Source organism: Syngnathus acus, chromosome 11 (genome assembly GCF_901709675.1).
Source record: "Syngnathus acus chromosome 11, fSynAcu1.2, whole genome shotgun sequence".
In the NCBI taxonomy this organism is placed as follows: Eukaryota; Metazoa; Chordata; class Actinopteri; order Syngnathiformes; family Syngnathidae; genus Syngnathus; species Syngnathus acus.
Window position 1 is genome coordinate 7,223,928 of NC_051096.1, and position 27,953 is coordinate 7,251,880.

The following is a 27,953-nucleotide window of genomic DNA, read 5'->3' on the forward strand; positions in this document are numbered from 1 at the left end:
TTCATTCATTCATCTCCCTTACCGTTCATCCTCACAAGGCTCGCGGACGTGCTGCAGTCTATCCCAGAAATCTTTGGGCGGGTAGTACCTGCAAATATAACAGTTCAAAACCTTCATTGTTGGGTTGAGATAGCAGAATTTTCATTCATGCATAGAAATTTTTACTATTATACTTCTGTTTAGGAAGTGCGTGCAGGATCATATGCCCCCCCAAAACTGCACCCCCCAACCCCTCCCATACCCATTCAAGTTGCTTATCCTTGCAATAGACATTACCCTGCAAAAAACAGGCTTCCCTATACCAGCTCGCTCCTCGTGCGTAATTGGGTCATAGAACCCACAGCACCGGGTCGCATCCACAAGCGTATGGAGTGTTTTTCTTTACCATACAGTCAAGACGGAGGAGGAGCGTCTTAACCAATCACACGCACCTGGGGGCGGATCGCGAATGGCTACCGTGGCGGATGTGCAAAATGGATCATTTAACGCTCCTCTTCTCTTTTCATATCCCGGTGAAGAGACTCGCGCGTTCCTTTGCTGAATTCCTTCTCAAATGTTCGGACGTGGCGTGAAAAGGAAAAGCACGCACGAGAGTTCGGTTTTGCGGCTATCCGGTAAGATCCGTGAGCGTCGGATGAAGTGGCATCCCGTGCGTGTGTCATTTCTGCCGCCCCTATGTTGATGTTTGGATGCTGCATTGATCCTTATGATTGCATACTATCCGGTGATTGTAAATTTCAACAAGTTTGACAGCGTTAGTCCCATCGGTTGTCTTTTATTTCTTTAAGATCATTTATTTCCACACCTCTCCCGGGCGCGTATCCATTGTCAGCACACTGCAATGGGCAACAGATTTATTTGCAAAGTGTGTAGCCCACCTATCAAAACAATGTCTTCTTTGCAGCAGCAAATATAATAACACACTCGTCTAGTCTTTTATCTGAACTCAAGTACATCACCTCGCTCTCTAGTTTTATTCATGAAGTGGTGGAGCAGCAGGCTCCAGGATGCTCTTATAGAAGAGGTGGATGTGGGAGCAATAGGGTGCATTATGTTTTGGCTGCAATCCTATTATTAAGGTTCAGAGCACGATGCAGCAGGTTCTGTGGAGTTGGTGCTCTCGTCCTACATGGACCTGCTACCTGATCTCAAGTGGGCTGTTTAAACATTTAGTGCTGCTTGGAGTACAATAACCAAATTCACACTTGGGACTGATCTGTCCATTATGGCAATGACTGATGATGCTCTGCATTGAAAGTATTGATGTATAAATAGAATATTCTTGTCCCCTCAGAGTGGATGGAAAACAATCCTGGGGGGTGGTCTACCTTTTGCCTGAAGTCAGCTTGCCGCGTTCCTGGACTGGATAAGCGCCATCGAAAATAGGTAAATATAACAAATGTTGCAGGAAAAAAAAAGTGATTTACAGTGACATCATTTTTACCTATAAGGGGGGCATAACTAACAATTCGTGTTATTGCCTCACTTAATTTTGAACAATTTAGGAGCGGGTAGAAAGTTGTGTGAAGCTCCAAATTTATTACAGTCTGCATTGGAGACATTGGAGCCAAGTGTCACAGTGTGCTTGTCTACATGCCTTTGGAGTTGAGCGGCATATTTATTTCTGAACCATGCTTTGTAGTCGTGTACAATTGCACTACAGCGTACTTAGAAGGCTAGCTTACATTTTGTCCCTTTTGTGTTGTTATAAGAATAAAATCAGCAATCAGTATGCTGCAGTACATGCTACTATTAAAACTAATAGCTGTTGTTTATTATTATTTTTTGTAAAGGCAGAATTATGATACTTTTGTGGGGATCATTTTTGTAATTTATTTAATTAATTAATAACTATTTTTATTATTATTTTAGTATATTTTTTATTATTGTTATTATTTATTATTTTGTAAATTGCATAGGTGTACCTAATGTAGTGTCCTGTGAGTAAATTAACTCTATAATTCTGCACATTTTTTTTCATCCCGACTTCTCCATTTTAAATATCATGTACACAATAATAATTTTTAAAAAAATCCTGAAACACCAGCTTTCCATTCGGTTTTAATCTCAACGCAACACGCATTCTAATTATATTTGGCAATGAATTACAATTGACTTGTTTCTTGATAAAAGACTTCCCTGGAATAAAGTGTCATCATTATCTCGGTTGCAGTGGAAGGGCTCTCATGGGAAAGCGTATTCTGACAAGCCGTGCAGAGATTCCCTCTGATTGATGAGATGTTTCTTTGGATATGACAGCTTTTCATCTTATTAGCAATTTTACTTCCATATGATGCTTTGTAACCCGCCCCCTCCCTCGTGGATTGTAGAGCCTCGTATCTTGTCTGGGTGCTTCCCGATATAGCCGGCGTTTGCTATTTCCATTGCAAAAATGAATCCTTGTTTCGCGGAGTCTCCCATGTGTGATTTTGATCCTTTTGTTCAAGGTCATGAATAATTGAGGTGCAAAGTGTCAGCTTTTAAAGATGATCCATTCAACAGTAGATACACCTTGACTTTCTATTAAATACAAGAACTGCTGAAGAGTCATTTTCAAGTGATAATGAAAAGGACAAAGGCGACGAAAAGAACTGTGTCAATGCAATTTGACCTTTCATAAACCTTCATAAAAAAAAAAAATCTGTAATTAATATTTTTGTGTGTGTGTGTGGGGCACCCTTAATTTTATTTGCCAGGTAGTTTATGAAAAACTCATTTCAGTATATTTCCTTCTTCTCAGCAGCAGGTCTTGACTCTAACAATGTCATGGTCTGATTGTTTGTAGGTCGATGTAATTGAGGTTGCGTGCGATGAGACGCCGCCGCTGCATGTTTGATCAACTCTGCTTCCAGCTCTTGTTTATTGACAAGTGAGCACCGTGTATTTCCTCTTCTTTTATATTCAGCGTATGCTCAGAGCGGATTGTCAGGACAGATTTTTTTTTTTTCTCCCTCCCTGCTGCAGAGTTGCTTGTTTTCACCCGGCGCGTTAACATCATTGACGGTTTTATTGAGGTGGCGTCGACATCCTCGAGAGTGTTTCTGCTCATCTTCAACGTTGTGTTAATTAGCCCTTGTGTTGTTGAAGCGGAGCATATTGTTGAGACTTAATTCATCAACCTCAGCTTGTAATTAGGATGAGCACAATGGTTGCGGCTTGATATAAACATCGTGTTAAGAGGCTCTCTTGGGCCGAAACTTAGGTATGGAAAGAAAAGTTGCTAGCTACAGATAATATAGAAAAGGTTCCTCTGCAATCTGCATGAATTCTTTTTGATCTTTCGATATATATTCCATGCAGCAGGCGAACATTTTGGGCACCTCTGCAATTACTCAGGTCAGTCCAGTTACCCTGGGGTTCTTTTGCACTACTGTCACATCCGAGGCCTTTAATCATAGCGTTTAATTTTAGCCGGGGCCTCACCGCAAAATTTGTGTTTTTCCTCAGCACACCTCATTTCGCTGAAGTTATACGTCGGCACATTTTAGCCAGTAAAAACACACTGCCAGATGTGTGTTGGAAACAAACGTCTGCTGCTATTTAACAATGGTATGAGTGGTGCTATTTTTAGGTGGAGATTTCCAAACTGCTATGTCAAACATGTTTTCAAGGCGGGCCACGTCGTCATGGTTATAACATGGCGTCAATATAAACATAAATAGAAACAAACCATTTGGTGCTGGGTCCAGTTACAATTGGGGTTGGCTTTGCAGAAACCACATGAGCACAAAAACAAACCTGAAAACAGAATAAGAATGACCTTGCTCAATCGCGAGTGGAAAACTGCAGCCCCGAAGGAAAGAAGCCATCCTGGACCTGTGAAATATTCATCACATTCGCTATTTTCCATCCATGTCACATGCAGACAAGTCGTCATCGATTCAGGTGTGCGAATCATTTTAATGGCTTATTGGGATTCATCGTATGACAAAGTGGACTCACCTTGAACCTCTTCTTTCCACCTCCGTGCAATTTATTGAGCCTGGTGGCTTTTCCTCCAGTGCTTGTCGCCACCGTAATGGTCTGTGATTGATGTGTGACCCACGGACCTCTGCCGCTACTTAGAGCCAGGTACTTGTGGGCATCCATAAGTGCATCTGTCCTTGTTAATTTGTAGCTTCAAGGAATTCACTCAAGCATTTCCACTTCTTCATTCTTGCTTTTTTCTTTTTTTTTTTTTTGAGGAAGAAGCACATTTTGCACATTCAGAATGTGTTTATACATCGATTCATGACCCCATAGATATATCTGCCATCAAGTTTTATTAGTGCTAGGACATAGACTATTAAAAGCAGATAAAACAAATGAGAAATCAATGGTTTAATTAAGAAATTGTGAATTATTGATAACTACTGTTTCTTGATGGAAAAAACAATTAGTAGTGTGTTTAAATGATGCTGTGTGAATATTTGCATAAAGGTATGCAACGGAATTTAAGTAAAAATGTGTACAGCGAGTTCAACCAACTTCAACCTATATATATATATAGGCTGAAGTTGGGTGTGTGTGTATATATATATTTTTTTGGGGGGGGTTTATTGTTTTTGCCGTTACCACCGCTAGCGACTTCATTCATATCAGCCGGGGTATTATTTGTCCACGTTTCTCGCACGGTGTGGCCGCCGCCGCCATCACTTGTTGGAATGTGAATGAGTGGTGGAGGACGTGGGCAGGTGAGTCGTGAAAGCTGCCTTTGTGTGGAAGCTGGCAGCAGGAACACTATCCTCTACTGTGAGCCCCCCCAAACACACACACACACATATACTGTACATATAGAGGACAAAAAAAAAAGTTAACCGTTAAGGATCTAACTGAAAATGTGAAGTGAATAGAGATGGCCTTCTTTTCCCCCCATGTTTCTTTTTAAACTGCGAGACGCTTTTTTTTTTTTCCTCACTCCACCTCAACTCCAAACTTTCAAGCTGTTTGGTCTTTTATGTTAAAGCACACACACACACGAGGTGTCAAAACGAATCGATGAATCGACAACAAATCCATAATCAAATGAATCGACTCGTATTTGAACAGAATAATGATTTAGACACATTTGAACCAAAGATTGAACGATATGATTTTTTTAGCGGACAGATTCATTCTTTGTAACCATCAATCCTTCTTGAGTGATATTGCTTAGCTGCACTAAATAAAATCACTACTATTAATGATTTAATAAAAATAATGTCGGAAAAAATCGATTGATCGATGGAAGAGTCGACTCTTCATCAACTAACGTGAGTTTCAAATGAAAAGCTCTTTGTTTTGGTTGAGGAGTGGCAACTTTCTGTGTACTTAATCTGTATTCTTGTTTGTTTGCTTCTCCATAGGAGGGGCCTGCCCACAGCAGTTGCTCCTAGCACCATGAGGCAGAAAGCTCAGCCAGAGGGAGCGGACAACTCTTCCTTCATTCCTGTCGAGCAGGCTGCGCCGGAGAAGAAACGCACACAGCATCGGCAGAAGCCACGCATTCCACAAGCCGGCCGGCTCAGTGCCGCTATCTGAGCCTTCCAGGATTGACCGAGGGCGAGACGGTAACTCGGACTGCGTCTTCTTCCTAAATGGCAAAGTGGACCAGGCCACACTTGGAGGAAGCGGTGATGTCCTTGTTAACACATTGCCCTCCTTTAGAAGCTCCTTGTTAGAAGTCACTCCTAGGCTGGCTGCTGCCCCTGTGAGGCTTCAAAGCTGAGGGGCGAAGAAGAAGAAGAAGAAAAGTCAGCCACAGAGAAGAAAAAGACTGTGACAAGCCCCCCCATGCAGGCGCGGAAGAAATATGTTCTGCTGGGCTTGTGTACCTTCTGCTGGCTGGTTCTCTTTTACTTCGGTAGGGGAGTCCGGCTACCTGTACGTCTGCTCCGGATGCTGACGAGCCAGCAGGCCGAGATGGCGCGGCCCTGGCCCAACTGGACCGACCGGGCCTTCCTGCCGTGCTACGCTCACCTGAACGAGCTCCAGACGGACCCCGGGACCTCCGAGTCGCCCCGGCAACGCCGACAAGCGTGGTCTGTTATTTATAAGGACAGCCACTGCCGCATGGAGACTTGCTTTGACTTTTCGCGGTGTCGGCGTCGAGGGAGAGAAGGGTTCAGGGTGTACGTTTACCCTTCGGAAAAAAACGACCGCGTCTCTGAAAGCTACAAAAAGATCTTGACGTCCATATCGGAGTCCAGGTACTACACGTCGGATCCACGCGAAGCCTGCTTGTTTGTGCTCGGGATCGATACCCTGGACAGAGACCAGCTGTCAGGACAGTTTGTGCACAATGTGGACGAACGCATTCGGGGTTACCCTCTTTGGAATGATGGGCGGAATCACCTGATCTTCAACCTTTACTCAGGCACTTGGCCCAACTACACAGAGGAATTGGGTTTCAACATAGGCCAGGCCATCTTGGCCCGAGCCAGCCTCAATACAGAACATTTCCGACCAGGTTTTGATATCTCCATCCCGCTCTTTTCAAAGGACCACCCGCAGAAGGGTGGCGAGCGAGGTTGGTTAGTGAGGAACACCACCCCGCCGCGGAGGAAGTACCTGCTGATGTTCAAAGGCAAACGCTATCTGACAGGCATCGGCTCAGATACCCGAAACGCTCTCCATCACATCCACAACGGGAAGGACATTGTGTCGTTAACCACGTGCCGCCACGGGAAAGACTGGGAAAAGCATAAAGATGCCCGTTGCGACCACGACAACCTGGAATATGAGAGGTAAGCTTGATTGGCAGTCAGTGTCCAAAAAATATTGTTTTTATACTACTAATCTCAAAACTGCAAACACAATTTACGCTGAAACGGCAGTTGGTTGGCGTCTCCGTCTTGGAGCTTGTTTACATTGGGAGGTGGGCAGCAAACTGATGAAATTGCTTTGGAGTGCAATGAATGAGCTCATTTATCCCGTGTAGTCCGTTATAGCGGACAGAAGGACACTAGCGGGAGTGCTTTTGTAGAAGTGGGATTTCTTGTATTAATCAGCCATCTATTGAAAAAAAACCATGCAGATAATCACTGCTATTCTTGTCATGAGCTTTTGGACCTGTGCCAGGCTTAATGAGGCTCTTAGAAGGTGGTACCAGGTTAATGAGCGGATACATCTGCTCCGCCGCCAGATTAGCCTGGAGGGACGGGGTCAAGATCCGTCAAAAGGAGAAAGTGGGAGGGGTTGAAAAGGGACAAGCAATGGAGGCTGGGAAGGGGGCGGGGCTAGTGAAATAGATTGAAATGAACAAATCGCTGTCATCAAATCCAATTGGATATTTATTTTAATCCATCAGATTTTTCTCAGGATTTGTTTTTATCCAGTCCTGCTTAGTAACAACCAAGTGGCAGTCCAATAACCTCCAAATTCATGAATTACTTTCAAAAGTTATTTGTGCTGCATTAAGGATTAAAAAAAAATGAACCACAAAATTTAGAGACAAAAAAGTTTGAGGTTAGATGGTGTTCTGCTACCTAAGGCATCAAGGTAGGGAACAAGTCATTAGATAAAGATACCACAAAAAAGAAAAAGTAACTTGGGGTTTCTTGGAGCAACTTTATGCAAGAATGGGTTGAGGCAGAAGGGTGACAAATGGGAGGAGAGGCACAACTTGAAGCACAAGAGAAGCCGTGCTGCAGCCTAATGGCCTAGTTTGCTTCGCTTTGGACCATTCTCGAAGAAAGTGAGGAAAAGAAAATGTTGTACAGTGAATGCAAATGAGCGGGAGGAGTAAAACCAGACTCGGGGTGGCGACTGAGATATGCAAAACGGGAGAGTGTACCTGAGTTCAATTTGGACCTGTGATTAAAAAGACATTGGGAACGGTGAACAAAATGGAAAACAGCTGCACTGATTTTTTGGGATTTTTTAATCCTACAAAAAAACTGATAAAGTCAGAAAAAAATGTTTGTTTTTTTCCTCCCCCTTAACAAGTAAATGCGTGTGTCAAATGTTAGCAAGTTAAGTGTTTCGGGCAACCCAGACGAGAAATGCGGCAGCTCACTATAATTAGGGGAAGTGAAATTGTATCTTCCCAAGATGATGTGGTCTCTCTCGATGTGTCTGCAAGGCCGCTTTCGGATATTTGGAAAAGAGAGGAATCATTGTGGCTCTTCAACACACTGTTCTCCATTGTTGCCTCCGACCCGCCAGCTCATACTTTTGGTTCCCGCATGTCAGTCTTCACCCCTAATATTGAGTCACCAAGAACAACTTCACCCAAAAAAAATCCTTCTTTTTACTTCATTTATATTATAGAAATAGTTATTTGCAGCAAATGTCTGATTTTATATTCAGAGCTTTGATGAGTCCCCACATTCCGGCATTTAAATGGAGATCTTGTTCTGACCACAGCTATAAAGCAAACACTGAGAGATGTTTCATCTAACACGAAGACATGCTCGCGCGGTCACAAAACAAAATAGCAAATAATAAATCAGCACGCAAAAGCGCTCACTATTGACTTTGCTTTGCACTCCCCTTTTTTTTTTTTGCTCAGACTGCGGCTTTCCAAATTCCAAAAATAACATCTGATGCCTCAATCTTGGAAAAACATGAAATGTTGGTTAGAAACTACTTTGCTGTTCCTTCCTTGCATTGTGTGTCGCATTTTCACTCTCTACAATTCTTCCACGTCTCTAAGTAGCTTGCGTTTATCGTCGGGGGCATTAAAGGTAACACTTGCCTTGTGTTTACATTGAACTCCGGTACAACCAATGACGGTCAAGGCGGATTAATGCTCCGGCTCGGACAGGCTAAACTATTTTTAAATATTCCGTACTTGTAAGTAGGATTGTGAACGGAAACTTGCATACAGTATGTTCTTATTTACACATGCAAGGTAAATAGCTGAAATGATTTGTTATGTTTGACCCATTTTCAACCCTTGTCACTTTGTAACTTCCCTCCCCTTGCTGCCTCTTAACAGTGGACTGCAAGTCTCCTAACATCATGCTCAGTTCCAGTATGAATAATGGAACAGCAACTTCTTGCCTTTCTCCCTGTGAAGGCAAACTTTCTGGTCTGGAAGATTTGACACACACTTGTGACTTGCACATTTTGCCTTCCATGCTAACTTAAGTCACGTCGAGTCAAATCGATGCCACTCTTGGACGATGCATGCAAAGGTCACGGCAGGCATTGTTGTTCCATTCGTCATCGAGAAATCGTGATGATTTTTTTTTCAGTAGCGATTATTCGTATCGATATTTTAAGCGGATATTCATTTTGGCCGAAGAAAGCGGGGACTCGCTCGAGGGTTCTTCCATCTGCGTGGATAACTACCTAATAGGTGTCCATTCAAGGTTCTAATCGGGCTCTCCATCAACCTTTGCCGACGCTGGCGGGATCACAGCAGGAAAGGCCTCTGGCAACCTTGCTTGCTGTTATCCGGGCCGACTGGAGCGGAAAGACTTTGACAATGACAATACACTTCGTAGGGAGGAAGGCAGGGATGGAGCAAGACAAATTCCTTAACGAACAGGAATCCAGTGTCCTGTTTTCACTTTGTTTTTATAATCGGATAGCATCTGCTTGAACTTTTGACCCCATCACATGTGCTTTTTGTAAGCGTGGCGTAACGATCTGGAAAGCAAATCTTATTTATTTGATTTCTGACGTCTAATATTCCAGTGAAGTACAGTTTAAGGCTTGACATATTTGTGATGAAGTTTTTTTTCCTCCATAAATGTATGTGGTAAGCCTATTAATAATCATCAAATTAAAATTTGAGTTCTTTTAATATATTTTTTAGGAATCATTTGATAGTTATACTCAATGGACGCCAAATGAAGTACAATCATTTGTCATGATAATCCAAATCACAAAAGACTCACTAATGTATGCTGTACTAATCTGATCTCCAGTATAGACAGAGGTTTTAATAACTCTGCAAGGTATTGGGGTTAAACTGGTATTTACTGTACAGCAAATGAATGAGGTAAAGCTGCTGAATTTTTAACAGCGCAAATTAATGCAGGGTTCTGTTGTTATGCTTGTACGAGCAAAGCAATCACTGACATTTGACCTCGTTCTCTCGTTAGCCCAACTCCATGGTGACCTTGTCTTGTCAGGTCATACTTTTAGTTTTTATCATCCCAGCTACCCTACATCAGCAAACACAGGAGACGATGTGTGCCGTAGTTAGACGCTCTTAGATTCTGCACACAGCTGGCAAGAAAATTGCAGCAAACATCATGAATTTCTCATGAGATCTGCTGTTGAACTTTAATTTAATGATTGCTGCAGTGGGACCGCTCCTTCTTTATCACCTTTGATGGATGAGAAGCAAGTTGCGAGCCGAACCAGCCAAAATGGCGAGTGGCAAAAATGTGGCGGTTAATTGTTGCGTAATGTGGATGACTTAGTTGCAATCATAATAATAAAAAAAAAAAAAATCTTCTGCAACAGGTTACATGAGTCAGTTGAGCAAAACATGACATTCAATTAGTCATGCAGGTGAGAAGATTAGAACTTGCTACTTTCATACTTTCCACTCTGTCGAACCGACACGCAGAGTTTAATGACATTGAACAATTTGGTGGAAAATCACCCCCAATTATTCTCATTATAAATTACTTTCCCCTGTATTTGCATAGGGCATGCTATTTACAAACCGCACGCACTAATGACCATACAAATTAGAGCCCTAAAAGCTACAGCGCCATTTATTGTATCACATTTCGGATTCAGTGCATTAAGCTGAACCCGTCTCCTCCCTCACAATACCCAAGTAAGCACTTACACACACTGTCACACTCCATCATGCTCTCTAATAGGATAATCGGAGGCGCTCCGTAGACAGAAGTAGGGTCGATCTATATTCCGTCTCTGCAATTCTACCTCCATGAACTCCAGGGAATCCATGGAACCAATAAATGTCTTGTGATGTATTCCACAAAAAACAATCCATACTGCAACAAGCTCTGACTATTCTCTTAATGTTTTTTTTTTTTAAATATAAAGTACAAGTTTGGGCATATTTGGTAACTTAGTGTCTCGGAGTAGTTAATGATGTGTTTGTTAGCAAACTAAACTAAAAGTCACCGCCAAATAAATGCGCCTGTATTTGTCTTCAACGTGGCATTTGTTTAGATAAAAACAGCAGCAGATGGGCCAGAGAGACTGGAAATGTTATTGTGTCATAAAACATACGCTCCTATAAGTGTTCTCTGTGCCGCATTGATTTCCAAGGTTAATGTATGATGATGATTAAACTTGCGGGTGGGCTTTATTGATCCCGGTGGAAAAATTCTGGTAACTAAGCAGCTATTGTAGAACAAGTGCGGTAAGTCATTCATATAAAAGGAGCGGCACTTAGGTTGGATTTTTCTTTTGCTTAATCAATATAAGAGATTTGCAAACATCGTGTTTTATTTTGGATCAGAGTGATCATCAATCCTACTTGTATGATATTGCTAAACTGTTTTTAATTAGTCACTAAATAAATAAGTAGATAATAAAAAGTAATGAAAGAATTTTTTTAATATACTTTGATGGAAATAAAATTGTATCCGATTATTCGATGGAGTAATCGATTAATTGGTTTTATATACTGACAATATTTGAATGTGCATTGACTTTAAGGTGAAACAGCACATTTGTGCCCGTAAGCCATTTTTATCTTCAAAATAAATCAAATACTTTCTGGTGGTGTGCTAGTTCACACAAAAACATTTGTCATCCCGTGAGACTGCTACCTTAGAATACTGATGTGCTTTTGTCGGGTGATTATTTGCTGTCTGTTCTGCCATCTTGTTTGGTTACACATCTCACTGGTGCCAATTGGGAGTAAAAAAAAAAAACACAGCGATACAAATTATTCAGTACTCTCTTTCCACCCCCTCCCTCTTGTTTGCCGTAATGCATCATTGATCCATGCTGGGAAAAAAAATATTGCTAATTCACCAAAGCTTTCTCTGCCTTATGCCCCGTCCGGGGCTGTTGACTTTATTCATCTCCTCGCCTCCTCGCTTATTGACTTCCCCGAAGCTCTACCCGTCATCCCTGCTGGACTATTCTTGTCAAATGTTGCTAACGACGTCAGCGCTGACAACACCATCAAGAGATTAGTTAAAAGTCGAAGCATTGGACACTGAGGATCTTCTACTTTTTGAACGTATCTGTTCATTTTGTTTTTTAATTGGTCTTGGTGGGACTCCGTGGTCCATCCTTATGGAGTCTGGAAATGCTGTAGTATTTCAGAGTGAGAGATAACATAAAAATGAGGTCTCAGTTCAACCATTATGTCGCTCATTAAATCCCAGGCAGCTCTTGATTGGAAAGCTTCAGCAGCAACCGACTTGTGACTAATGCAGTAGCTGATTAAAAGGTGCTGTCTGGAGTTTATTTTCCACACTGGCACTAGCAAACAGTATAACTTGCTCCTTGGTGACAAAAATAGTTTGGAGTTTCCACTTTCCTCTTTCAATATAATAATTTTAATTTAAAGTATTTGATTTTACATGCACCACAAAAGAAGATAACACATTACAGTTCATTTTGCAAGTGGCACATTCTTTCCTCCTCTGCTATTTTTTGTAGATCGCACTTGCATAAAAATAACAATTTACATGACTTGTGACATGTGCATAACGAGCAAAGTGTCAATCACCATTTTGTTTTCATTACATCTTCCTTATCTCGCCTCCCCAGATGTTGGTGAGGGATGAGAAACTTGAGTATGGAAGTATTTGATTCTACTTTTGGCTGCAGTCTCTTCTTTTCAACTGGCTCTCCTCCAGAGGCAGCAGTGATTCTCTTCGCCTTTTCCGTGTAAAGCAAAGTGATCGGGCAGTTCCCTCGCTTGCCAGTAAACTGGTCGGAGCTAATTAACCACTAATCTCTCAGCTGTCACTTTCGGAGGCGGAATTTGGACTGACTTCAATCTCCCTTCTCTTGTCTTTGCTTTCTCCCAAAGAGCTTTCGGGTCCCTTTAGACAAGCACGGAGCGAGGCTCAAACCGGACCCCCGGTGCTCAGTCCTGACATCAAATACCTGGGCCTTATCCGGCTTTGACAGCCAGCAGACGTCAGCCACCTCCAGAAAATTGAAAGCTGGCCTTAATTGAGTGACAAAGCACTGTCATTTCATTGCAAACACTTGAGCAAGACCAAAAATAAATCATTTAAAATATGTCAGCCTTCCCAGGAAGGGAGTGGTTCCAGGACAGCTGGAATGTAATGGGATCCTTGAAATGGAATATGGAGGGAAGCATCCCCGGTGTGCTTGCTTGTTTAGTTCCGAAGCTATCTACAGTCGCAATGTTTCCCAGCTTTTCATATTTTATATTAACACAAATGAAAACAGCAATATGCTGATTTGCGCCGGTGTTCTTTTGTCTTTAAAACTTAGCGAGATCCCTTTAAAGCCTGCCAGGCTCAGGTTACAGTGCGAGTGTTTCGCCCTAATTAAATGCAACATGTTGCTGTTTATGCTCTTAGGAGAGCAATTTGAGAGATTTTTGCAAGGCAGTCTGTGTATCCCGCTCTAGCACAAATGTTTTGTCGTATTTTCTCTATCTGAAGGTCCCGCTGTTACTCATTTATTTGAACATTTCCCTTTGTTTATTCCTCACTTTAAGCTTGGTACTCCTGCTGTACAGTTTTCTGTTAATATTTATATGCTGCCATGCTGATAAACCCGTTTTTTGTTTTTTCATACTCAGACAAAATACCACATTAGGCGAGTACCACCGACCTTGAATTCTTGAAGGACGCCGATACCAGCCACCGATACTTAAAGCAAAACAGCCCGTTTGCATCAAAAAGATAAAATGATCATTGTGTTATGTAAAATTTAATGCATGACAAGTTCTAGTGGTATCGGTATTTGGTATCGCTATCAAACATCCTAATTAAAAGTGAATTTTAAAAATATACCTGAACAAAATGTGGAAGTACATTTATAGTATTATGGTAAAATTATTTTAGTTTTGAGCTTACTGTTTCCACACAGCCAACTGCGTATAGATCTTATTTTGAGAGCCATTATATCTTGCGCCCTTGGAAAGTGATTTGTTATTATTGTAACCCTGAGGGCAGACTTATTCAATAATATACTCCAAAGCACGGCCAAGCCAAGCAGCCATATTTGCCCTTAAAAAAAAACAATTTCTCTTGTGGCGCCACCTCTGACATTTTACACCTGAGGCAGCCAACTACTGAATGTTTTCTTTGGCACAATGAAAGGTTATACGTCATCCCAGAGCCGATTACTCGTCCGGTCCAATAATAATTTGTGTTTCTACAATTTAGCTTGCTTTGCAACACGGACTTGAGCTTCTGAGTCATTATATTTCTTCGATGTCTGTATCCTTATTTTGGAACCCTCCACAGGGGCATAATTGAGTGCGTGCTATAATACAGAACAACACAACCCACCCCGGAAGACGCACTATACTGTCGATGATTGTGTCGCTGCTGGAAAATGCACACTCTCAACTCCACGTCTAATTAACTTTCCGCTCCATTATCTGCGTGTTTATGTTACATGCGTGTGTGAGGAAAAGAGGGGGAGGTCTGATTTATCATGCTGCTTTCATTAAATTATTCAAAATGGGATATGCACTATTGAAATGCAGTTAAAGTAAACAAGCAGGAGGTGGGAAGATGCCGGTGGAAAAACTCTTGAGTTATTTTGTTGTTAGTGGCGCGCCGATAAACGTTCATCTCAAAGTAACGGTGCAGCGATTCTCACATGAAAGGCTATTAGGGTATATCTTGTTTTTGTTTGTTGGACACTCATTCTATGAACAGAAGAGCAACAAGGGAGCTGCTGGAATAACCACAGCACTAGTCAGTCATTCATAATGCAAATCTTATCTTTCAAACTTCTACTTCAGTTTTTTTTTAATCTTGATCAAGACCAGCAGCAGAAAATGTATAAAGCCTCAGCACTGTTGTTTATTTCCCAATCTGAAATGTTGGTAATGTCCAACTTTTTTGGAGCTGTCTCAGCACATAACGTCATGATTGATGCGAGTGGAGTTGCAGTTGTTTGCTAGCAGCGTTCATTTCGATGCTGTCAATCACGAGGAGGGCAGTTCAACTCAAAATGAAATTTTGCCGTTTCTCTACGTTTGATTCAATTTAACATCCCTCCTCTATTTGCTTCAAGGAAAAATACATTTGTAGCTATCATGCAGCACGGACTACTTCAAATTTCAATCATAGTAAACATACTAGAGGACTTTTATGACTTCAGTATATTTCATTATAAATATATGTATATATTTTTTTAACAATGACAGACTTTATAATTAAATTCCCAATATTATAAAATGTTGATAATCCAATTCCCATTTTGTAGTTGTTTGTTATTGTGCTTGTTTACCGGCCTCCAAGCCATCCAGCCAGCAGACTCTCAATGGAATGTTCTGGAGAGGCTCTGGAATGAGTCCAAGTCCTCCACAGTGCAGCCACTGTCTCCACCTCTTAGTGCTACTCAAACTCTGGATGGTCCGTCTGCATGAATATATGTAGAGTTTGTGAACATCCCGGGGGGTGATCAATTTCAAATGTTAATGTTTGCATCTTAAATGCTAAAATGCTTCTCGTGGAGTAATGCTGAACCCTAAGAGTGAATTTTATAATTATATATAATTACTTTCTTGTCATTACCCGGAGTTGACAATCATGTTTATGTGCCTTTCGGCGATTTATATGCGAGTGGTTGCTCAGCTAATTTTGTTATTGTTTTTCTTCATTGGATTACAAGCGAGTGCATTCTAGTTTCTGTCATTCAGAGCAGTTCACAAAAATAATCATTCTTTTTTCTCCTACTATGTTGTTTGAGTTTGCTGAATGTGCGGGAAAAAAAATATTTTAACAGGAATTTGCAAAATGCAAAAAGCAGACAAAGCTTTAAGAGTAAATGTTCATTTTGCTTGTTAATTGCAAAACAAGTGCTGCCAATATGCAAACTGAATTCAACTGTGCGTAAAAGCTGTTTTGTAGTTGGATAAAATGGAAACCTCATTGGGCATTCAAAGTTGTTTGTAGGCTGTAGATGCATTAGACTTGTGCACAATCAATAGGCCTGACTTGACTCACTCAACCTTGTCTGGTTTTTGTCTGAGGAATCCATAATTCAGTCCATATGCCTTCCATCTTTCTTTAACATGTATGATAACAGCATGATAACTTAAAATCAGAACTGCTTCGATCTCCACAAGCAGCGGAAATGTAGATCAACAATCACCTGACCTCCCTAAAGGCCTTGCCCTCCTTCGTCGTCCCCCGAGACGGCATGTAATCACCACTCAGCTTGGGTCTGAAAGCGTTGGCATCTACTCTATACAGTAGTACATTTTAATTCCAATGTACGGGAGGAAGCTTGTCAATTATTTATGTGCTGCGCGTCCACTTGAGTGAAGATGGTGAAGCAGCTTTTGTCAAGTGGTGGAAGTTTTGGAGGGTGGTGAAATGCAAGAAAATGACATTGAGAAAGTGTTGGTGGCTTCTTAGTATCTGCTCGTATATTTTAAATGAAGGACTCAAGCAAGTTTACGGGATTACAATTTCTGTTGTATGACATCAGCCAAATTTAAATGCGTCAGTTAATACCACACAGCCGATTACAAAATCTGTATTTATTTTTCTTTTTTTCAGGGTTTTGGTTTCCATAGGGCTTTTTCTTTTTCTTTTTTTCCAGGTGTTTACTATATCGTCAGTCAAACAGACACTTATGTGAGCATGAATTTGTAAATATGCATATGCACCCCCCAGGCCACATGTTGAAATGCGACCCCATTTCAAGAAGGCTGTTGCACGTTGGCAATGTCAACACCGTAAAGTAAAGGCCGCAGTGAAGAGGAGCTGCCACCCCGCGCCGCACCGCGCCCCGCCGCTCCTCCATTGATTGATTTCACAAGCCTTTTAGTCTCTCTTTGCTACTGCTTGACTTAATGCTTCCTCCACTAATATATTCCCCCTTTTCCCCTCCATCACTGAACATTTTGAATTGACTCCCGTTGCCGCATTGTAATTTATCTCTTTTTCTTGTCTTGGCACTCTGTAATTCTCCGTGCCCTTCGGCCGACTTCAAACTTGAACGACTCCTTGTTTATGACCCTTGCGAAAAAAAAAGGACATCTGTTTTCTGCCTACCTTGTGCTGTCTCTTTGACTCTTGCTCGTACTCCCTTTTTTCTGCTCCACTTGTCTGTGCACATCTGCAACGATTGGGCTCCAGCCCGCTCAATATCCAATTGCAGGCGAAAATTCAGTTTTGACTCGCACCTTTAGAAAATTAGAAATGATGTGACGAAAGTAATTAGTGTGAATGTTTGATAGTTTTTTTACAGTGAGGTAACATAGCTATAAAATAAAATCATAGGTTACATAAACTAGAATGAATTTTGTTTTGAATGTAATTTGACTGTCGGCCACTAGATGGTGACAAGTATGTTGACTTGTTCTTACCAGTTCCCTAATTGAAGATAATAAACAACTACTGTTGTAACTTCATTTACAAAATGCCTCAGAGAACCGTTGAACATATGCAAACAGACTGAAGTGTTGATTTATAATTTCCATAACAATATATATAGAAAGAGACAGCGCAATATTGCTCATAGCATAGTTTCCTCAAGTTCCTCATTAGGTCAGCCTCAAGCGCATTGAAAGCCGGGTGATGTTTGGAATCTCGTGTTACACATATTTAATCGAAAGCAACATTTTTCATCAACATATTTCTTCAAGTGGCAAAATGTAACATTGCTGTGCAGTTGCATCAGACAGCCGTGCTAAACGTTTAGATTCAACACTTTACCGCACAAGGCCGTGTCGGGAAATGGATTTGAAAGAGTGAAATATTATGATAAATGGGACCACTATATGAATAGCGCCTCTATTTAGAGGCGGCTCCATAAAACAAACAGCCGTCCGACCATCGTAAAACACAAGGTCGGCGCCGTTTGAAGTCTGACAAGGAGTTCTCTATTTTTGCAGGCTGGAGGCTAATCTCTCGTGACGCACATTTCATTAAAAGAGGGGGAAAAAAATCATTCTAGCCTTTATAGTAGCAGCTTTTGTTTTTTTACGGGAGTTGGAAAGAAAGGTTTTATACATTTGAGTGATGGCCACAGACACGCACGCGCACATTCTCCAATGATCCAGCAGTCTCTGCAAACTTTCCCACACATTTGAGTTGAAAAGAAGCTGCAGCATGGCAGCCATACCTATTGTAGGCCCCACCTGTGCTCTTAGTGCAGCTGCTTGTCTATATGTAGCAAATGTTTGCTCAGAGCTTTTAATGGCAAGCGTTATTCCTCTGATGTCATCTTTGTTGTTCTCTTTGACTCCAACATTACCACATTTGCTTTTTGTGTGTTTTGCTGTTAAAACGGCTGCCGCTTGGTTTGCCAGCGAGCCAACAAAATGGATTAAGTTGAACTACGCTGGTCCGTGAGATTAAGAAGTCGTCATTGATATGGAAGTTGATGATAAAATGGTGTCTTTTATCTCACCCTGAAGATCATCTTAATGCTTGTTCACTGTTCCTTTCAGCATACAGCCATCTTTGTTCCCGCCCCTTTTCCATCTTATCTAATATAATAAATTATGGAGGAAAGTAAGAGCGAAATCCTTACTTCAAAGTCCCATGGCAGGCCTTAGCCTTCTCCACTTTCCGTTAAGCATCCACTATGGAAAATGAAAGCAAGGTTTTGGCCCTTGCGCCTGCTGAGAGTGTGTGTTTGTGTGTGGTTTTTGTGCGTGTGAGTCAGTAACATCGCCTTGCTCTGTATTTATAAGCAGAGAACCTGATTTGAAATCAGTCACGCTAGACTTCCAGCAGACATATTGTGCATGCTGGGAGAGATGGACCTAAAAAAAAAACAATGAGCTTTTTTGTGCCTTATTTTCTTACCTAAATATATAAGTATTTTTTTTATGTAGCCTTATCAAACTATTACTCTCTGTCAAGATTACTCTACACTGCTAATTTTATATATCAAAAGTAGGTATTCGTGCTATATCCTAGGTATCGGTGCATTGGTATCGGACTACTCATCAACAACAGGCCAAGCTAATACGACATTTTTTCCTTGTGCAAAAATGGCGAATAGGTTGATGACTCCATGGCCATGTTAGTGTGCTGCTGTGCTTTTAGCCTAATGGAGAGACAGCTGTGCTCCCATTTCTATATATAACCAAACGACGCCGCGCGATGAGCCTTGTCACACCCACTCAGTCGCGATTCCACCGAGCAGACCACTGTATTAATATGCACGGTATTTTTGTTACAATTAAAAATAGCCATAATAATCTGCTAGCTCGATGTAATTGTTTTCACAAACATGACAGTTTTTTTAAACACCTTAGGGTGAACACTAAAAATGGTTGAAAGCGAAAATAAATCAACATTAAATAGATTTGGCGAAATGCACTTTCATAAGCCTAGCTGGAACTACTTAGGAGTACAGTATTTAATATTGCTGTAATCTGCATAATGCTGGAAATTTGGCAGTAAATGGATGTGGGACGCACTTTAAATTCTGATCTATATTTGGGAAGGCTTTTCTCCATGTGCCCTTTTTTGTGCAAAAACATCTTGCATGCATGTTTTTATTTGGCCTATAGCTCTCTGTGTGTGTGCGTTTGTCTGTGCGAGTGCTGGATTGAGGTATAAGTAACAGTGTTAAGGGATGAGCTGGTTGCGGGGTCGTATCTTTTCAGATTAGAGAGCTTAGTCCCTTCGCTCTGTGTAATTAACGAGAGATGGAGGGAGAGAGGCCGATAAAGACAAAGAGTAAGGGATGGACCCAGCAGAGGAGGAATTGTGTATTAACAGGATATGGGAGTGGACGTTTGTGTGTGTGTGGAAGTTGCAAAAGCGCAGCAAGTATTAAAGTAAACCCCCTTTTATCGCATTGTAAACATATTTGAATTTGCAATGGCTCAAGGATTTTTCTTTTCTCTCCCAGTGCTAATTGATGATTTGACATCTTTGTGGAATTGTGTGCAATTTTTTATTTTTTTTTTCCCATCCGTGTAACTGAATTTGTTTACTCAGTCACATTAAGTCAGCATTCTAGTTCTGTGACAAGATGAGGTGCGGAGAGAGTGTGGAATGAAAGACGGATAGGAAGGAGCGAATGGAGGAGGTGGCTAATCCGTCCATCTGTTACAAGAAGACGCAGTGAGTTTGCCGTTGGAGGATGCTTCCTACGTTTGCGGAACAGCTGCGGGATAGGATTAAGCACCGGGATGCAAATACCCCCCCCCCCCTGAAAAAAAATAAAAAATTTGGTTTAAGGAATATTGAGAAGAATTTGGAAAAGAGGAGATCTGAAAAAAAGAAATCTATAAATACTGACAGTGGCAGTTAATCCATAGATTTGGTCAACCGTGCACATCATTTACAAATACACTAGTGCATTTCTTTGCTGATGACCTTTGACCTTTAAAGCAGACATGATCAACTAAGCAGAAGCTGCTGTCAATCATACATCTTCCATAGCACCCGCCCCTTTGTTGCTTCCCATCACTCTTGACTTGCACCGGGTCGATATCTGTTGAACTGTCACTCGAGTAAACATGAAGGGTCAGAGGTCGCGAACCTAATCAATAATGAACACGGAGAAAAGAGAAGAAACTTGAAGGAGGTTAAAACTAAGTGGAAGAGATTGGAAAATGGTAAAAGCACTCAAAAGAGGGCAAGCTTCCTTATCACACACTACACACACATACACCAGCTTTGATCCGTCTGGTATCACACTGTGCCGATTGCCTTGACATAAATAGAGCAATCCCGCTGTGCTGTGCCGTGTGTATCTTGTGGCGAGAGCACCACTGCAGCCAATGACTTTACTTTTGCCAAACTGCAGCCAAGTGACCGCGACATATAAACATAAAACAAATCATCGCAATATTACACATTAAGTCGGTCCTGTGGTTGAATCACCCGATTGGTTCACCATAAGAAGAAAAATGTATGTCCGCCACTCGAGTACCTGAGCTACGCTAAGCGCCATGCAAAAAAAAAAAAAAAACACAATAAAATCCCGCCTGAAGACAATACAGTCTCATTAAAAAAAAAGTGTAACATTGACAATATGGCCTCAAGTCATGCATTGCGGCATCCACAAAAACAGCAACAAAAAGACACAAGTGGGTCACACTCACCAGCTCGCCCCTAAACACATTTGTCATCCTCAAACACTGAATGCGCATTCATTAGTTTTTTTTTTTTAACTTGACTACATTCTGTAATAATAATCACCTATGTCCATTTCCTCAAACACATGCTTCCATACATTTGCTCCTTTTCTTCTTGCAAGAGATGAGATGCAGGTTTCAATCCCATATGCAAGCACCTGTCGCTGGTAGCGCTTGAGGGAATGATTGATGCCCAGGCTTTGCTTTTGGGCTCTTTTACATAGCAGCGCGATGAAATATGAGCAGCGGCTGATAGAATACCCTCAGGTAATGTATTGCTAGGCACTGCAGGGAAAATTTCTTTTTATTTTTTATTTTGCAGCAACAAATCAATCGGCCGAAGTTGCTTATGTGGCTTTTTTATTTTCAACATAGTGCATATTGGATTTAGCCGTGCCAACATGCCTGCGGGTGAAAAAAGAAAACTTGGATGATTTATTGGTGGACTATTATGACTAAGTTGCAAAAGTTCTGGTTTGATGAGTGTGACTATATAAAATATCTATATTTTTTACTATACAGTACACTATTTATGAATGATTTTCCGTTATCTGTTTAGGTTCGACTACCAGGAGCTGCTTCATAATTCCACTTTTTGTCTGGTGCCTAGAGGTCGACGCCTGGGCTCCTTCCGCTTCCTTGAGTCCTTGCAGGTAAATGAAAATAAAAATATCCTGTTTATCTAGCAGCAATTTCTGACAAATATTTTTTCATTTATGACTTTTTTTATCCTTGGTCACCCTATCGGAAAATTATCTTTGCCAGTGCCAGTAGAGGGACAATAATAAAATTATCAACTGGGGAAAAAAAAAAAAACATTTCAGTAATGTACAGCAAATAGCAGAGTGAACCTGGAGTCATACAAGTTGCAGATAATTACCATTCGGCAATTTTGCTTTATGTTGTCTGTAGACACCTTAATAGCCACATCTGCAAATGGTCATTGCACCATTGAATGGAAATGTGGCCATCAAGTTGAATTTGTTGGGGCCCTTTAAATTAAAATGAGCCCATAAACAAGCGCTGACGCATACGCGCCGTTAACAAACACTGTCATCATATGCTGTTGCCCATAAGGGAAAATGGAGAGTGCATGCTGGACTTCTCCTCCTGCCACCCAAGTCGATGTTCTCGCGCCCCGACAGGAAACAGTAGTGGCTGTTTTTAGTTGTGATCATTGCTGAGCTCCCCTGGCTGCTGCTGCTGATGCTGCTGCGCTCCCTTGGCCGTACTCTGAGTGTGTGTGTGTGAGATTGAGGCTGAATGGACAAATCTGCACACAAGCCACAAGGCCTGGCACCGAACGCAGCTCCTTCTGTCTCGACTCTCCGTCCTCACTTTCCTCTTCTCCATTCACACCACTTTTCCCTTTTTTTTTCCGTACCAACCGAGCCCACAAAGAACTGGCAATTACAAATGCGGTTACGCCAGCGTTCCAAAATACACACGGACAATCCAAGTGGAGGTGCATACAGTACACTACGTGCGCTGGTTTCTAAAAACAGCTACAGTCATTTAACGCAGCCTCCATTTTGGTTTGTGTAGGGTGTTAGGGCACTTCACTCTTGGGTCAAAGGACTCACACAAGCCTTTGGCTGCAATTCCATTTGCATAGCTGAATTGAATTTGGATTATCACTGCAACCTTGTAACCTGGGGCATCTCACACACACACACAGATTCCCAGGCTGTCCTTCAGCAGGTCTATTCTAAGAAGAAATGTCAGAGTGAGGGATGGTGAAAATGTTTGATCGCCACTACTTTGCTTTAACCAAGCAATTAAAAAAATGTGACCTATAAAAATCAGAAGACCACACTGAGTAGGAGGATTGGGGCAGAAATTAAAAGAGAGCGCCAAGAGATTAAAAAAATCAACAAACACGCACCCAGGGGCTAATGGAGAAGTCCGGAGGAGGGCCGGGGAGGTTGGGAAAAAAAAAAGCAGAGCAACTTCAAAAAAAGCTGTCAGTGAGTCAGATGGATGAGGCAACATCAAAAGTCAACTCCAATAAAGCATGAGTCTTTCGTGTATCAAAACGGTTGCTTCTTATTCCGCACCAGCTCCCTCCTGGTTTACATCCCCCGAGTGACTATTGCTCATTAGTACACCCAAAAGTCAGCCAGCACCACTGCTGACGTTTGCTTTGCGTGTGTTGCAAGTGTCGAACCTGCAGGGCGTCGTAGGACGGAATAAATTGAAGTTCTTACTCACTGCGATGTCACTGTTGGGGTCACGCACTCTCAGCTGCGTGTAAAGTTTGTGCATTAAAACATTTCCGGATAGTTGGACTTCAATTTAATGCAGTCTGTTATTTTTGCAGAAGTCTAAAATGTTAAAAAATATCTATTGAGTCATCTCAAGTCTGTGTATTCTTTTCTCACCATCGTATCATGTGCTTGCAGGCGGCGTGTATACCAGTGTTGCTAAGCAACGGCTGGGAGCTGCCATTTTCCGACGTCATACAATGGAACCAAGCTGTCATTGAAGGGGATGAGAGACTACTGTTGCAGGTAAAGCCAATTTCACAAAATAAATCCGTCAAGATGGTCCCCACACCAAAAGCATATTGAAAAATGTTTGTGTTAAAATGTTCATCGGATTTTCTGATTTGAATTTTTTTGCCCCGATGTAATTCATAGTTACGTGGAATTTTTAAACATTTGAAAATTAAAACTTTGCATGCCCCCTTTTGCCTCTCTGTGACACACCTAAACAGAATGAAGCAACAAAATCGGTGCACTCTTTCATTTTTCTCATTGTGGACGTGAAATGGAGCCGTGCACATGAACCCAAACAAGAGCAAAGAGGTCTGATGAGAGGAGACATGCTCAATTGAGTTCCGACTATAGCACATGAAGAGCCTGACCTCATCAGTGGCATTGCGCATGGTGCCGTAACGCGGCAATATTGACGCTGACACTGGGATGGCGAGCGAATGAGCGTGACACTCTTGCACAAGAGGCTGATTAAAGAAAGGCGACTCTATAAAAATTCCTCCTCTCAAATGCAGAAACCAAGAAAAATGTACATTTAGCATTCATTAAAAAAAAGAAGTGTAAATAGAGGTCATATTTTGTAATATGAACTTTAACATTAACTTGAATGTGCTGTGATGGTGACTCTTTAGCAGAAGCTATAAGACACACTTAAAATGCTTTCATTTCTTTTTTTGGGGGGTGATTTTTCTTTTCTCTTTAGGTGCCATCTACAGTGAGAGCTGTCGGAAATGAACGCGTTTTGGCTCTCAGACAGAGAACGCAGATGCTATGGGAAGCCTACTTCTCTTCTGTGGACAAGATAGTCCTCACCACACTGGAGGTAAACTCTAGATTTATTCTGAAGATAAAAACAAATGAAATCAGCACTATTTAACTTTTTATTTGATTCATTATTACATTCACACAACTATTTATTTTAAAATAAAATGTTCATAATTATTTCCTGAACATGAGAAACACAATATAGAAATATGCAACCAAATAAATAAAACCAAAATAAATTAATTGATGGATACATAAATATTTTAAATAAAAATATAAATGCATAGATATTGTCATGTACACTTTCATCAAGGGATAAAATATAAAACACAGCGGCGCTACAATATCCAATGCTGCACGGACACTAAGTGCTTTCTTTTTTCCCACTTCTTGTGGATACTTTCTACCAAGCTCAAACATGAAAGTATTGTGACTGGTGAATACTCGTCTGCCTCTCCGTTAACATCCAATCCGGCCAAGGAATGCATCTCATCTTCTCATTTGCAATGAAAATGTCTGCAAAAAGAAGTGCTATGAAAACACAACTTTTCCTTTGCAATCATGCGCACAAAACCTCCCCGCTGTTTACTGCCCGTGCGTTGCCACGATTGCTGCTTTTAGAAAAGCCTTTCTGGGAAAGAGTTCCATTTGAATCAAACGCTACTCTGTTATGATTATAGAGTTGGATTCCGATCAGTCCTCCCAATTTTTCATTTTTTACTTTGTTCTTGCTGCACATTTTCAAAGTACACACCTGAGGTGCCTGCAGTCTCAAAGAACCCCTTTAATGTACAGACAGGACAAACTATCATTATGTTACAAATCTCAGTCCAAACATGTCCGATTCCGCCACACTTGCACTCCTAAATTTGCTTCATAGTATCCCAGACAGGACATTTGTTTATTTTTGTCTTAGCACAAACAACACACACACACAAAATATTCTCTGCTCTGAAATTTGCAAAGACCACACGGTGAGCAATGCATGTTCCCTTAGCGCTTCCATGTTTAAAAAAAGCAAAAGTCTGTCTGCCCGAGTGTGTTTGCTGCTGGGGATTTATGCTTGAGATAATAAAGGAAAGGTTCTGGAGGTTGCTGATAAGCTGCTTATATACATACAGCAAGCTGAGGGGGGTTGTGTGGGTGAGGTGGGGGGCTCTCCCCATGGGAGACAGCTGTGCAGTCAGCCTGAGGTCAGTGAAGCACAGGGCCACATAGTGGGATCCCACAATAGTTGCCTCAATGACTCCCCCTGTTGGTGTAAATGAGAAGTACAATATCAAATCAACAGCACCAAAAAGAATTCATCCTACATTGACAATAATTAATTTTTTCCCCCCCTCCGCAGATCATTAAGGATCGTGTCTTTTCTCACATATCAAGGAACAAATACATGTGGAACTCTCTGCCAGGAGGTCTACTTGTCCTGCCAGAATATTCCACTCACCTTGCACATTTCCCTTTCTACTACCTGAGCTTAGGTAAATAACAGCCTTTAAAATCGGCCTTCCTTTCATGTTTTCTTTTTGTATATGTGCAAATAAAAATATTTGTGTTCTGTGCAAGGTATCAGTCCAAACCAGGAGTTCACTGCTGTCATCCACGCTGTGTCTCCATTGGTGTCCCAATCGCAGCCAATCATGAAGTTGCTACAGGTGGTCTCAAAATCCAAGTACTGCTCCCAAGTAAGTAAGCTGTTGTGTGTTACTGGCTGGTTTGGATCAGTTCAAATCATCTCTCTGTGCCACCTTAGATCATCATCCTCTGGAACAGCGAGAAAGCGCCGCCCAGTCGCAGCAAATGGCCTCCCATGCCAGTTCCCCTCATTGTGACAGACGGCAAGAAGAAGGTCAGTGTCGCCTTCGTTACGCTCAAATCTGACTGACAGACAATCTGCAAGTCACTTTGACTGTTATCTCAATTTTTTTTTTTTGCCCCGAACCACTTCTTCTGTAGCCTTTCATTTTGACATCTGTCATCTATCTTCATATCCCTGCTTATCTGACAAGTGGCATTTATTACAATTCATGTCAGTCATTTTGTTTTTACAGCCGCCCTGGCAAAAGCTCATTTATTGTAACAAGATCATCTCTGACTCATTCTCCTGATCTCACAAAGTACACGCCAAATAGAAAAGTGGCCTGCGGTGCTGTAAGATTGACTGCTGTCTCGCTCTCGCAGACCACCAGTCGCTTCCTGCCTCATGTTGCCATAGAAACTGACGCGGTGCTGAGTCTGGATGAGGATACGGTCCTGCTGACGAGTGAGGTGCGGAGCAGGATTTGAGTAAATCTCAAAGTAGAATGAAGTCAGGTTGTAACCCTCCGTGTACTTGTAGGTGAACTTTGCCTTCCTGGTGTGGCGCAGCTTCCCTGATCGGATTGTGGGCTACCCTCCTCGGAGTCACTTTTGGGATCCCTTAAAGCACGCATGGGGCTACACCTCCAAATGGACCAATGACTATTCCATAGTACTGACCGGGGCGGCCTTCTACCACAGGTAAAGAATAATATAGTATGTTTTCTAAAGTGTTTTATTTTTTATATTTTTTGTATTTTTTACTGTTTAATTTTTTATTTTATTTTGTTTTTATATTTTTTCATTTTTCTTATTTTTTTATTTCATTTATATTGATTTACTATGATGTATTTTGTAAAGTGTTTTATTATTTATATTTTTTATATTATATTTTTTATTTTTTTACTTTTTTATTTGATGTATTTTGTCCAACCTCCTCTAGGCTTTCTGAGTATTATAATAAAATATGATTATCTGCACAGGTACTACCACTACTTGTTCTCGCACTACCTGCCGCAGTCTTTGAGAACGCTGGTGGATCATACGTCCAACTGCGAGGACATCTTGATGAACTTCCTAGTTTCTGCTGTCACTCACTCCCCACCCATCAAAGTGGCTCAAAGGAAGCAATACAAGGAGTTGCCTAGTCCACAGGTAAGGAAGTGTGTGTGAAGTCAAATTTGACTCAGTGTGTGAGCTTTTCTTTTTTTCTATTTTACCCACTAGTCCACAAAGAATGTCCCCTGGGCCAACCCGGAGCATTTCAACCAGCGCCAGGAGTGCGTCAACACTTTCGCCAACTGGTTTGGCTACATGCCTCTGGTCCATTCTCAATTTCGCCTTGACCCTGTGCTTTTCAAAGATCAAGTGTCGGTACTCCGAAAGAAATATAAAGACCTTGAGAGGGCATAGAGGAGATGGACCTTGCTTCCATGATGTCCAATTGGGATGGAGACAGGACTCATAAACTGTGTGGACAATCAGAAAGACTCCTGCTGGATTGCGGATCAATACAAAGTCCTGTTGAGTGTAAAGTGAACTTGAATCCGTCCAGTCATGAAGACGCGAGACCTCCTGTCGAGGAGATGTCAGGAACGAGTGTTGTTGCTGTGCATGGGAATGCCAGCGCCATCTTAGGAAGGTGGTACCAGTGCCATGTTCTCTGGAGCTATTCTTGTCTCGGAATTACTGAGCAGGGGTTGCTGCCAAGGAAAACCAACAATCTGAGTCAACTCAAAAGAAATAAAGCCGTTTGTAAATGCTGA

General features: G+C 41.5%; 1 protein-coding gene across 1 annotated transcript; it reads left to right on the forward strand.

Annotated features, from left to right (window-relative positions):
- The first annotated feature begins 298 nt into the window (after positions 1-298).
- On the forward strand, positions 299-27,953 carry LOC119129871 (exostosin-1c). Its single transcript, XM_037263222.1, has 13 exons — positions 299-614; positions 1,295-1,386; positions 5,325-6,704; positions 21,690-21,783; positions 23,533-23,640; positions 24,329-24,448; positions 25,739-25,871; positions 25,957-26,075; positions 26,144-26,239; positions 26,572-26,658; positions 26,729-26,889; positions 27,171-27,342; positions 27,415-27,953. The coding sequence occupies exons 3-13, from the start codon at positions 5,752-5,754 to the stop codon at positions 27,598-27,600; spliced, it is 2,229 nt and encodes a 742-aa protein (XP_037119117.1). The 5' UTR covers positions 299-614; positions 1,295-1,386; positions 5,325-5,751; the 3' UTR covers positions 27,601-27,953.